The sequence below is a fragment of the Oncorhynchus nerka genome, linkage group LG12, assembly GCF_034236695.1.
Source record: "Oncorhynchus nerka isolate Pitt River linkage group LG12, Oner_Uvic_2.0, whole genome shotgun sequence".
Taxonomy (NCBI): domain Eukaryota; kingdom Metazoa; phylum Chordata; class Actinopteri; order Salmoniformes; family Salmonidae; genus Oncorhynchus; species Oncorhynchus nerka.
Window position 1 is genome coordinate 68,394,790 of NC_088407.1, and position 12,819 is coordinate 68,407,608.

General features: G+C 43.1%; 2 protein-coding genes across 2 annotated transcripts; one reads left to right on the forward strand and one right to left on the reverse strand.

The window, feature by feature from the left end:
• Positions 1 to 2,284: 2,284 nt before the first annotated feature.
• LOC115139009 (interleukin-17F-like) lies at positions 2,285 to 3,778 on the forward strand. The gene is made up of 2 exons (XM_029676181.1): positions 2,285 to 2,899; positions 3,323 to 3,778. Exons 1-2 carry the CDS (start codon positions 2,673 to 2,675, stop codon positions 3,555 to 3,557), a joined length of 462 nt encoding a protein of 153 aa, XP_029532041.1. The 5' UTR covers positions 2,285 to 2,672; the 3' UTR covers positions 3,558 to 3,778.
• Positions 3,779 to 3,851: 73 nt separating this feature from the next.
• LOC115139010 (stathmin-4-like) lies at positions 3,852 to 9,121 on the reverse strand. The gene is made up of 7 exons (XM_029676184.2): positions 9,042 to 9,121; positions 7,298 to 7,358; positions 7,115 to 7,207; positions 6,660 to 6,865; positions 6,212 to 6,403; positions 5,786 to 5,803; positions 3,852 to 4,443 (listed from the first exon to the last, which is right to left on the reverse strand). Exons 2-7 carry the CDS (start codon positions 7,308 to 7,310, stop codon positions 4,435 to 4,437), a joined length of 531 nt encoding a protein of 176 aa, XP_029532044.1. The 5' UTR covers positions 7,311 to 7,358; positions 9,042 to 9,121; the 3' UTR covers positions 3,852 to 4,434.
• Between the last annotated feature and the right edge of the window lie 3,698 nt (positions 9,122 to 12,819).

The window sequence follows — 12,819 nt, forward strand, 5'->3', positions numbered from 1 at the left end:
CTCTGAATACATCCACAGGTACACCTCCAATTAACTAAAATGATGTCAATTAGCCTATCAGAAGCCATGACATATTTTTCTGTTTAAAGGCATAGTCAACTTAGTGTATGTAAACTTCTGACTCACTGGAATTGTGATTAAGTGAAAAAATCTGTATGTAAACAATTGTTGGAAAAATGACTTGTCATGCACAAAGTAGATGTCCTAACCAACTTGCCAAAACTATAGTTTGTAAACAAGAAATTTGTGGATTGGTTAAAAAACAACTTTGAATGACTCCAACCTAAGTGTAAGTAAACTTCCGACTTCAATTGTACATACTGTATTTTATACCATCTATTGCACCTTGACTATGCTGCGTGGCCATCGCTCATCCATATACATACATATTCTCATTGACCCCTTTTAGATTTGCGTGTATTAGGTAGTTGTTAGATATTACTGCACTGTCTATCATGACACTAGGTGAGACCCAAATGCAGACACAGGAGGCAGATGGTTGGAGTTCAATAAATCCAAAAGGAATAGACAAGAGAATGGTCGTGGACAGGCAAAAGGTCAAAACCAGTTCAGAGTCCAGGAGGTACAGAGTGGCAGGCAGGCTCGAGGTCAGGGCGGGCAGAATGGTTAGGCAGGCGGGTACAGAGTGGCAGGCAGGCTCGAGGTCAGGGCGGGCAGAATGGTTAGGCAGGCGGGTACAGAGTGGCAGGCAGGCTCGAGGTCAGGGCGGGCAGAATGGTTAGGCAGGCGGGTACAGAGTGGCAGGCAGGCTCGAGGTCAGGGCGGGCAGAATGGTTAGGCAGGCGGGTACAGAGTGGCAGGCAGGCTCGAGGTCAGGGCGGGCAGAATGGTTAGGCAGGCGGGTACAGAGTGGCAGGCAGGCTCGAGGTCAGGGCGGGCAGAATGGTTAGGCAGGCGGGTACAGAGTGGCAGGCAGGCTCGAGGTCAGGGCGGGCAGAATGGTTAGGCAGGCGGGTACAGTACAGCAAACAGGCAAGGGTCAAAACCGGGAGGACTAGTTTAATGAGAAATGCAAAGCAGGAAAACATGGGGGAAAACGCTGGTAGGCTTGGACATACAAGACGAACTGGCACGGAGAGACAGGAAACACAGAGATAAATACACTGGGGATAACAAGCAACACCTGCATGGGGTGGAGACAATAACAAGGACAGGTGAAACAGATGAGGGTGTGACACTGTCGGAACTAGAAGCACAAGCATTTCGCTTCACTCGCATTAACATCTGCTAACCATGTGTATGTGACAAATTAAATTTGATTTGATGAGTCCAAATTTGAGATTTTTGGTTCCAACCGCCGTGTCTTTGTGAGACGAGGAGTAGGTGAACGGATGATCTCCGCATGTGTGGTTCCCACCGTGAAACATGGAGGAGGAGGTGTGATGGTGTGGGGGTGCTTTGCTTGTAACACTGTTAGTGATTTATTTAGAATTCAAGGCCCACTTAACCAGCATGGCTACCACAGGATTCTGCAGTGATACGCCATTCCATCTGGTTTACAATTAGTCCCACTATCATTTGTTTCTCAACTCCTTCTAGACTGTTGGAAAAGCATTCCAGGTGAAGCTGGTTGAGAGAATGTCAAGAGGGTGCAAAGCTGTCATCAAAGCAAAGGGTGGCTACTTTGAAGAATCTCAAATATATTTTTATTTTAACACTTTTTTGGTAACTACATGATTCCATCTGTGTAATTTCATAGTTTTGATGTCTTCACTATTATTCTACAATGTGGAAAATCGTTTTTTTTAAACAACCTTGAATGAGAATCCAATCTTTTGACTGGTAATATACATGTAGGTAAGGGTAAAGTGACTGTCCATAGATAATAAACAGAGCGTAGCAGTGTGTGTGTGTGTGTGTGTGTGTGTGTGTGTGTGTGTGTGTGTGTGTGTGTGTGTGTGTGTGTGTGTGTGTGTGTGTGTGTGTGTGTGTGTGTGTGTGTGTGTGTGTGTGTGTGTGTGTGTGTGTGTGTGTGTGTGTGTGTGTGTGTGTGTGTGTGAGTGCTAGAGTCCAGTGAGTGTACATCGAGCCTGTGCAATGATAGTGATAAAAATGATAATACTTGTCGTTAATTAATTGTTGTCATTAACTAAGTCCTCAACTGATATTAGCCTTTTGCCACTGACTTTGTCATGGAACAAAGTTATCTGGCCCAAACACAATGGACTTGAAATTCCCAAAATAAGACAATAACTTTTCCATATAAGTCAGCAGTAACTATGTGCACTACTTTTCATGCTGTGTGGTTACTTAGTGCTTACTAAGCACAGGATGAAAATCAATTGCAGCATCGCAGGAAGTGAACCAAGTGACGAATTCACACGGTCACTAGGCCACTACAGTATAAAACTAACAGCATCACCTCAGACAACCAGACCAAGACAACAACACAGCAACAGAACAACCAGACCACAGTGCAACACAGCAGCATCATGGTATCTACTTTAAGCTTCCAGTCTTTGACGGTAAGTGATGACTTTAGTTTCTTCAAGATATTACTGGATTTTGCCACTGGTGTCTGTATCAGCTGGGGAAGACATTACAATGTGTGCTGTTTGAAAAGTAAGAGTCCCAATGAAACCTAGGGTAAAGATCCATTTCAGAGGTGGTACCAGGCTACTAACAGTCCCTCGGTTCCTCAGGTGCTGTGTATGAAGGGGGTGTTGGTGATGATGATGGGGGCAGAGGCGGCCCCCCGTGCCCATCCAGAGAAGACAGAGAGCCACACACGGACCACACTGCAGACACACAAGAAGCCTGCAGAGTCTTCAGGTCCCGACACAGTAATTCTCCCCCTGCACCTAGACCCAAATGACTTGGTTCCTTTCCATTCCATCAGACCTATTTGCAACCATTCAATCTCCCCATGGACTTACAAGTAAGAACCAACATGTAGCTTACACATACACAATGCAAATGTCACAATACAAGGGGACATCAATACCAACACCAAGACACACACACACAAGTTTTGTTCTTCTATCCTCGTGGGGACCTCAAATGTATTTGCATTCAAAATCCTATTTTCCTTACCCCTAACATTAACCTTAAACCAAACCATTAACCCCTTACCCTAACCATAATTCTAAACCTAACCCTTAAAAGCTTAACATAGCCTTTGTCCTCATGGGGAGGTCGGACATTTTCTTGTTTTACTATCCCCCCCCCCCCCCCCCCACACACACACACATACACACTGTTTTTATACCGTTCATACCTTTAAGATGCTTGCTTTGAAAGTATGAGAAATGATCAACTGTGCTCTGTTGAATACATCTCTAATATCGTTCTCTCTCTCCAGCACTACCTATGATGATAGACGCTTTCCCCCCATCATCTCGGAGGTCAGGTGCTCTCTGAAGGGATGTCTGAACATCAAGGGTAAGGAGGACAGGAACCTGAAGTCCAAACCCATCTTCTACCAGATCCTGGTCCTGAGGAAGGTGATGGGAAGTGGGAAGAAATGCCACTACCGGCTGGAGTCAAAGGTCATCTCGGTGGGCTGCACCTGTGTCAGGCCTACCATCGAACAGTAATGATATTAGAGTGACGAGGTCCAGCCTGGTAGCACAGCTGGTTGGGCCATGGTGCTGGCAATATCAATGTTGAAGGCTCAATCCCTACATGCGTAGAATGTATTGAAAGTATTTGTGTGTTGGTTTTATGTAGCTTTGGCTGTGTCATTAAAAGATTGATTTGAATAATCAAATATATATATATCTTCTATTGAGCTTTAAATCACACAATTGATTATGTATTGTTTATTTTGGGGTTATTTCATGTATTGGATAATATTTTCATTTGATTTAAATAAAGAAATTCACAATCAATTCAAAACAACTCTTTTTATTCCTTTTTGTCATCTAAAATGGAGCACAATTTCTGTACAGTAACAAACAACCACATCATACCCTGACCTCCGTTCATCTCAGTAGTGTTACAATGATGTTGGCTCAGACAGACTCAAGTTTACAAACCAAACACATTAATGAAATTTGAGTTAAAACCTTGCCTGAAGGTGTGAGCTCAAAGCACAATGTGTGATATCAAAGTGGTTTTACTGAAGTATAAACACTCTGGCTCATGCTCATACTTACACTCACGCTCACACACATGCCCCCACTTCCCCCGGCCCTCCAACCACAAACTCCACACACACCAATGGCACTGTCGGCACATTAGTGAGAATCCTGAGACGAATTCTGTTTCAGCTCAATCTTTTTTGTTGTACTGGTCAGATCCTAAAACATTCCTCTTCAGTCGTTGACTTGACCACCTCTCACGTGTCATCATTAAAATCTCATAGTCTCAGAGTCTTTTCTCCAAACAACTGAACCCAGAGGGCTACAGGCTGGCGAATGGCCTCCCAAAATGGCTTCCAAAATAAGTTCAGCTTGTGTTGTGATCAGGCCGTCATGACACCTACAACACAGAGTTCAGAGATAGGGCAGTTAGCTAAGACACAAGCGTGCGCACACACCTGACTAGTGCACATGTAAGTAAGCATACAAACAACAAGGATCTCTTATACTGACTTTTACTTTTTTAATTGATATTGAGTGACATATCACATACATCTGTAAGTAGTACATATATGTGCAACACAGTCTATTCTACGACTAATCACAACTACTATGTCTGAAAACATACAAAGAAACTAGCAGTACAGATGTAGGATCTTAGTTTGCCACAACAGGAAAATAATCCTGCAGCAACAGGAAATGTGATTATAATTCATGTGATTATAATGCATAGAGATTTAGTGGGGGTTGATACATTTTTCATTAGGGCAAATCAAGTCTGACATTTCAAAGTGGAAATTACAAAATTTAGAAGCCTTTTAAAACTCAAATACATCTCAAGTTTGCATTTCAGCATGTTTTAGCTTGCGTAATACATTACTAGGAGTTTTAGTTAACTAAAACATCAACCTCTAAGAAAAATGTCAGAGGCAATAACTTGTTTTTCTGCTCCTAGTACTGTATTATGCAAGTCAGCTGAGTTAATTCATATATGAATTCCATACCATGTCTATATCTTTCACTACTGCAGAGAGAGAATATTCTCCTTAAAAAACCTTATTTTAATGTAAATTCTCAGCAACAAAAGAGTGATCAAATTAAGATCCTACATCTGTACAAAATATCAACACACTGGTGAAAAGTAAGTCCAGTATGATGTGTAGAATGCTTTAAATTTAAGTATGTGTGTCAGTGATTTTATTGACCAGAATATATTTCCATTTCTTGCTAATAATTATGTATTAATTGTATTTTATTTTCATTTTATTTAGCCAGGATAGTCCATCAAGTTACAATTTCCACTGTTTTCCAGGGAGTCCTGGGTTCATGGTCTATTATAAATTCCAAGCCTACAAAATGTGCCAATATCCACTCAGTGTGGTTTATAAATTGTGCATAGCGCTGTTATATTCCACTACACTCAAGGGCACTACAAAACTACAACTTGATTTTCTGTCTCTCCACCATTGCTCTGAGGAAACCACCTCTGCCTGCTCTGAAAATAACCAACTTCTATTTTTTGCTTTTGTTGACTTATAAGCACAAAAAGATTGTATGCACACCTCCTATTCCATCACTGAATTCTCATCTGTCAAACAAATCCCATTTCCATTTTAAGAAACTGTCTTTTTTTGTTGTATTTTCTCTTCTCTCCTTTTCTCACTCAACAAAACAGAGGCCCCACGCTCTCTCTCCATCTCTCTCTCTACCCGCTCTCCTCCTTGTGCTCTGTTTTTCCTCACCTCCACAGCGTGCTTGTCCTGAAAGAGAAACACAGAAACCACCCTTTAGATTTCCTGTCCATTTCATATCAGGGAAGAAAATATTGGTCAAAAGTAATGATGATCTATGGATGTTTAGTCAGTAGAGTGTATCTCAATTACATGTGTATGTCTTGATTGTTTCTCAAACCAGCTACATTAGATAGGGACAATAATAGTTTCAATTTTGTTACACAGTATTCATTCTGAACATTAATATCACAAAAAAGAACATATCTCAACTGACTAGAACTATTCTGCCATAATATAGATAATATCCATGAAAGATTTTAAAAAAGGGAGCTAGAGTCAGGGTTGGAGTCGATTCCACTTAAATTCACTTCCTGTATTGAGTGAATTGAAATGGACCCCAACCTTGCCTAGGTTATCAGCTGAGTGTTACTCTACCTTCTCCTGCAGGCGTTCCAGCATGGCGGCCAGGTGTGCCTCCCGTTTCTCCTTGTTGTGCTCCATGCGCAGCTCCAGCCGCTCCTTGGCCAGCCGGATGAAGCTGTTGTGTTCCTCCAGGGCCTTCTGGGCCACCTCGCGCTCATGTTCCCGCTTTTCTGCCAAGTGCTTCAGCAGCTCAGCCTCCTGGAACTAGGAGGGGATAGAGGGGTGGAAGAGAGAGGGGTGAGTGGATAAACAGAGACCAGAGTGGGCAGAGAGCCCCACCACAATCCCTATCCCTTCGATAAAACAAAGCAGTCCCAATTAACACTTCAAGAACTTCCATCTCTACCCCAACAAACTGGGAACAGACAATTCTGACCAACATTCTGTGAGCATTCCACCATACCAATCTAGAAACAGTCAATGCTGTCTTTCTGTCTTTCTTTCCTTTCTGACCCCTCACCTTTCTCCTCTCCTCCGCGGCGTCCAGCTTCCTCTGGATCTCCTCCAGGGAGGGCTCCCTGCGTGGGGGTGTGATGGCGAGGGTGTTCGGACCCCCGTCGAATGAGGGTGGCTTCAGGATGACCTCGAAGGCCTGGCCGGACCTTCTCTTGTTCAGCTCAATCACCTCCATATCCCTGATGATGCACAGGTTCAGGTCCACCACACCTGCAGAGGGCAGGCAGAGATGAAGCAAAGTGTGAGATTGTATAAAGGAAGAACCCAAAGGAAATTGGGGACCAATGAAGCGGCGGGGCGGCGGGGGGGGTTACCATTTGTGTAGCTGCCATTTTTATCGGCCTCAAAAAATAATATTATATTTATCTGATTACTGGCTCATTGACTGAAATGGCTTATAGGAAGTGCTGTGGGAATGGTAGGTTGACGATTGTGTTAGAATTGTGTAAAACCGTTTACCTTCTTTCTTGGCGGTCTTTTCTTTGGGTTCAGGTAGGATGCAAGAACAGAAGATGGACGCTAGAGGGAGCTCCCGCATTTTGTCTCTGTATGCTGCAGGGGAGAAAATATTAAGTGAGATCAGCATTAGTCTCTCTCTATCTCTCTCACTCACTCACACATGAGCACACACACACACAGTACCTGCAAGAGTCATTCTTCCTCTTGTTTTTCTTCTAAAGACACTGTGGTGAATCAGATATTTCTGAAAGGCGAGACAAAGAAAATTGCTTTATCATCAGATCCTGAAATCTGCAAACACATGTTAAATCCCTGTATTGCTACAGAATCCCACTACCATTACAATAAAACTGGCCCATCGTGAGCTACTGTGAAGCCTTCATTCAAACCCACTCATCAAGAGCACTTGAGGCCCTGCGCTTGTCACGAAACGAGAGCGGGAGGGGTGTGAAAGAGATAGGGGGGTGGAGGGAGAATGGGGGAGAGTACCATCTGTATTCTACCGCAGAAGTGACCTAACCATTCTCAAGCCCTCCGTCTCTCCTCGTGATAATCAGATGGACAGATCACACTCATTATCAGAGCATGGTACTGTATTGTTATGATAAAACAAGGCAGGGCCTACCTAGCTTGCTCACATAACATACCGGCCTTATTGTCTACAGCAAAAAGAAGAGAGTGATGGAAGGAGAGAAAAATACATCTATTGAATTCTTGATAATAACTTAAATATTTCCATTTATGTTGGCTCCTGCTCTTCAAGCAATCACTGTGACTCACTTGTGGTACATTCATTTCACCACAAAAACAACAAAAGAATCCACACACAGAGAATCTGAATATTTTCTCTCGCTCTCTATTTGTTTTTTCTCCTCTTTCTCTCCATCCACTCTCTTTATCACTGCCATGCTGATACAAAGCTACCTCGCAACAGTAGCTAGGCCACTAGGTCACACAATACATTCCCCCCTACATACCCAGGAAGAGTAGCAGCTGATTTAGCAACAGCTAGTGGGGATCCTAATAAAATACCCCCAAAAATATTTCAGTCACGACTAGCTGTAGGACTACTGTTCCATATTGAACATTGCTGTTGTTGAGCCTGCCTACTGTGAGCATTGACTGAGAAGTAAATCTTTGAAATCAACATGCTTTTCTGACTTACACTGCCTTCCAAACCAAAGGACCCCACACTATCTTACACACAGGAGTGAACATGCACACACACACACACACACACACACACACACACACACACACACACACACACACACACACACACACACACACACACACACACACACACGCTGAGATGACTTTCCACTGCCGACTTACAATCTCCTCATTCCATAACAACATGCATAAAGTCATCTCAGTCATCTTGTACTGATCATCAACGTCAGCTTTCTCACATTAAACTGCTTTGTCAACAAGTTAAGCACTTTTTAATAAATGCATAATAAGCCATGCACGCTGTATGAACTGCAATTATGTGAATTAAAGCCACTTTACAAAATAATCTAGGACAGACAGTTTCTTGTAAGCGTCACTACATTTCAATGTATGATCTCCATCTATGGTTACTCTGCTCAGCCAAACACTGAGCACACACCTCTACAGCAGAGGTGATGTAAACTCCCTGTGTATCTCGGGGGATGTCATAGTCAGTGTTGCACAGAATATCCATCATCTGACTGCAGCAGAAAGGCATCTCATACATACACTCAGATAGCTAAAGCCTTTTCAAATATGACACAGCCCAATATTTAGTGAACAACAGACAGACTTAAATCAGCTAAATATACAAGAAAAGAGCTTTGGAAATTAATATAACATTGTTGAAATTAATATAATAGGACAATTATCCTGGATGCAGAATGCAACCTGCCATACTTTTTTGTTGTTTCGGTAGTTCAGATGGACTCACCCTGTGCTGAGCAATGCTGATGGTACTCTCCTATGTCTTTATCTGGCTTTTTTCCTTCCCTCTTTCTCTACTGTTTGGGCTGTGCTCTCAGCAGCATCAGCACCACAACCAGCTATTGCTGCATGACATCACCTCCTAGCCATCCCATTGGCACAGAGGAATCCAGGCCCCTGATTGGCTGGAGAGCTGGTGGAGAGGAGCAAACAGGGGTAACATGGAGGAGGAATAGGCAGGGGTTAAGGGGATGTTCTTTAACCCTTTGCTGAGTGGAGGCAAGCTGCAAGGATGGCAACATCCTAAATAGTGAGAGAAACAAGATAGAGGTATTTATACAACACATGAATTAGGGTAATTACTATTTTAGCACTTTGGTAGAGAGTCTGATGGAGGGCACTGACTGACACGTATCAGTGATTTTGCATGAGCTTTGCATGTACTTTTTCGTTTGCAGCGCATAAGGACTTGACTTGGACTGAAATAGGTGCCAGTACTAATTTTGGGTGCCGGTACTGTTTATATTTAGGTGCAGGAGATCCACAATACTTTTGAGCAACAGGAGATTAAGCAGTAGAACATTTGAGGTGCAGGTATCCAGCTCCAGTGAGCTCCTGCGCAAGTCAAGCAATGCAACGCATACAATGCACTCTGTACAAAAAGTTATTTGCAAAATCAGAATCAGAATAATGTTGAATGAAGAGCTGGCTGTGGCTGGTTTGAGTCAGTCAGGTTCTAGCAGTAAATGTCAGATCTATTACTGTCAGCACAGATGGATCTATGTCTCATCATCTTCAGTCCCAGAGATATTGATGTCTAGGCTACACTCACCTTGCCAACAGTCCTGTCTGGATCAGCTACCACACACACACGCTCATGTGTGCACGCACAGACACACGGTGTCTGGATCAGCTGCGGCCTGTCAAATGCTATTTAAAACAGTCCATCTGTTCTTCTGGTTCTCCTCCAAGTGTCTCAGTTTTAATGGCATTTAAATAAAGTTGAGATGTAAATTGACATTTTAAACAGTGATCAATATACACTGAGTGTAACAAACATTATGAACACATACTCTTTCCATGATACAGACTGACCAGGTGAATCCAGGTGAAAGCTATGATCCCTTACTGATGTCACCTGTTAAATCCCCTTCAATCAGTGTAGATGAAGGGGAGGAGACAGGTTAAAGCCTGGATTTTTAAGCCTTGAGACAATTGAGACATGGACTGTGTGTGTGTGTGCCATTCAGTGTGTGAATGGGCAATACAAAATATTTAAGTGCCTTTGAACAGGGGTATGATAGTAGGTGCCAGGCACACTAGTTTGAGTGTTTCAAGAACTGCTGCTGGGTTTTTCCATACTAAACATTTTCCCATCTGTATCAAGAATGGTTCACCACCCAAAGGAAATCGAGCCTACTTGACACAACTGTGGAAACCATTGGAGTCAACATGGGCCAGCATCCCTATGGAATGTTTTCGACATCTTGTAGAGTCCATGAGGCTGTTCTGAGGGCAAAAGTGGATGCAACTCAATATGAGGAAGGTGTTCTGTTTTGTACACTCAGTGTAATTTGCTTTCATTGAAGTCATTTTATTGGTTTCATAATATAATGAAAAACACTAGAGAACATGCAGGGTGTGCAGGTTTTTATTACAGCCCAGCACTAACACACCTGCCTCACTATCAATGAGATGTGTTAGTTAGTGCTGGGCTGGAACAAAAGTCTGCAGACCCTGCAGCACTGTGGGACCAGGACTGTCCAGCCCTGTACTGACAGTGTGAGACACCACGACGCTAGATCCCATTCAAAACTACATGTTCCATGATGCCATGCTTGGAAGCGGTGTGTGGAACAGATAGGGTTGCAAATTTATAGGAACTTTCAATAAATATTTTTGGGGGATTGGAGGATTCCCAGAATCAAGAGGAAATAAGCAGGCAATCCTCCAACCAGGATTTCTGGAAAACCAGGAAATTTATTGAAAGTTCTTGGAATATTGCAATCCTAGGAACAGAACACTAAGTGCTCTAAGAACATCCCAGTCACGTCAGGAACACAGACTCCCAGCATGACCATGTCATCACTCAGGGTTCACAGCACACACAAGGAGACTAGCTGGAGAGAAAACAAATAAAGGCAGGATATGAGAGATAAGAGGGAGAATTTGATACAATAGTATGAAAGTAACCTGAGCCATCCACCAATTTAATTATCTAAACATTAAAACCTACATTTCTGTGTGAAGACTAACAAGCATCAATAGCAGGCAACGTTAATATTGATGATTGTGCCCTCAAGGCGAGAAGTCGGCTGCATTCGAATGATGTCATAATACATGAGTGTTGTAAGGCAGGGGTGGACGGCAGGAACTGCAGAGTGCAGTGATTCAGGAGGCAAATGAAACAAACCCATTAACACAGCACGCAGTAGAGAGAGGTGGTTTTATCATCTCAAGGTGCATTGTAATTAGACACAGAGTGTTGGGGGTGCAAAGAAGGGAGGGTGCCGACACACACAGTGTCCTCATCTGCTATCCTGCTAGCACCAGCCCAGATGATGTCATGCAGCTTCATGCCAGCAGGAGAGTCGTGTGCAGAGGGGAGAATGTGAGAGAGAGAGAGAGGAGGGGATGAGAGTGGATGCTGATGAGAGAATGCGCTTGTGTGGGTTATGAGCAGAGGAGAGAGATACAGTGCATTTCAAAGGATGCGGAGAGAAAGAAGAGGAAGAAAGAAAGAAAGAAAGAAAGAAAGAAAGAAAGAAAGAAAGAAAGAAAGAAAGAAAGAAAGAAAGAGAAGGGCAGAAGAGAGTGGGAGCGGTCATGTGCGGAAGAACAGAGCCACAGAATTGGAGGCAGGAAAGAGAAAGAGATTGATGGCGAGAATGGATGGATGATATTGTTTGTATTACACATCTCCATTGTCTGCAGAAGTGACAGAGCAAACCCATCCACATTTATTCAGTGTAAAACAATGACATAAACATTCCTAGAAGGGGGAGAGGGGGATGGGAAGAGGAGAGGAGGCTAGGGTAGATGATGATGTGTTGCAAGGAAATCATCACCAGTAACGCTCCAATTATGTCATTTCCAGCCAATCACAGATGCTTCTTCTTGTCTTTGCAGATGCAGTGCATGTATCTGACCCCTCATCCACATAGTTCACATAATGACACAGCAGACAATGTCACAAGGAAAGATAAGCATTATTTCACTTAAACGTAATATTCATAAATACCAGACATCAGATGATGCAACAACAGTCATGTTAGCATGGGGTGGAGTGGATACCCACATGGTTTAACAGTAAATCTATATAAGGGTTGTGAGGGGAGAAGGGGGTACAGAGGTTTTCAGTGCCACAACGTGTTTGTAAGGGGGTGGCACAAAGGTGACAGGTTTACGATAAAGATATTCATTTAGCTTGGTATGGTGGGACAGTCTCTTGTTTGTGTGAAGGGGTGGGGAGGTCTGCAGTAAATCTATAAGTGCTGTTTGGGGAGTTGGTGTGGGGGGCTTGTCGGTCTGCAGCGAGCCTCTGTCTAGTGGGATGATGAACTCACTGCTTCAGTCCCGTGTTCTTGACCACTCACCAATACCAAATTAGACTGTCATCTCTCCCTCTCTCTCTCTCTCTCTCTCATTAGAATTCAGGGTTTCAATCAATCAAATTATTATCTGAAAGAGCCTGGGGCAGGAAATTAGAAGAAGAGGACAGAACAGAAGTAATGTGTAACATGTATGCCACAGCAATGCATATTATTCCTTTCATCTCCATCAGA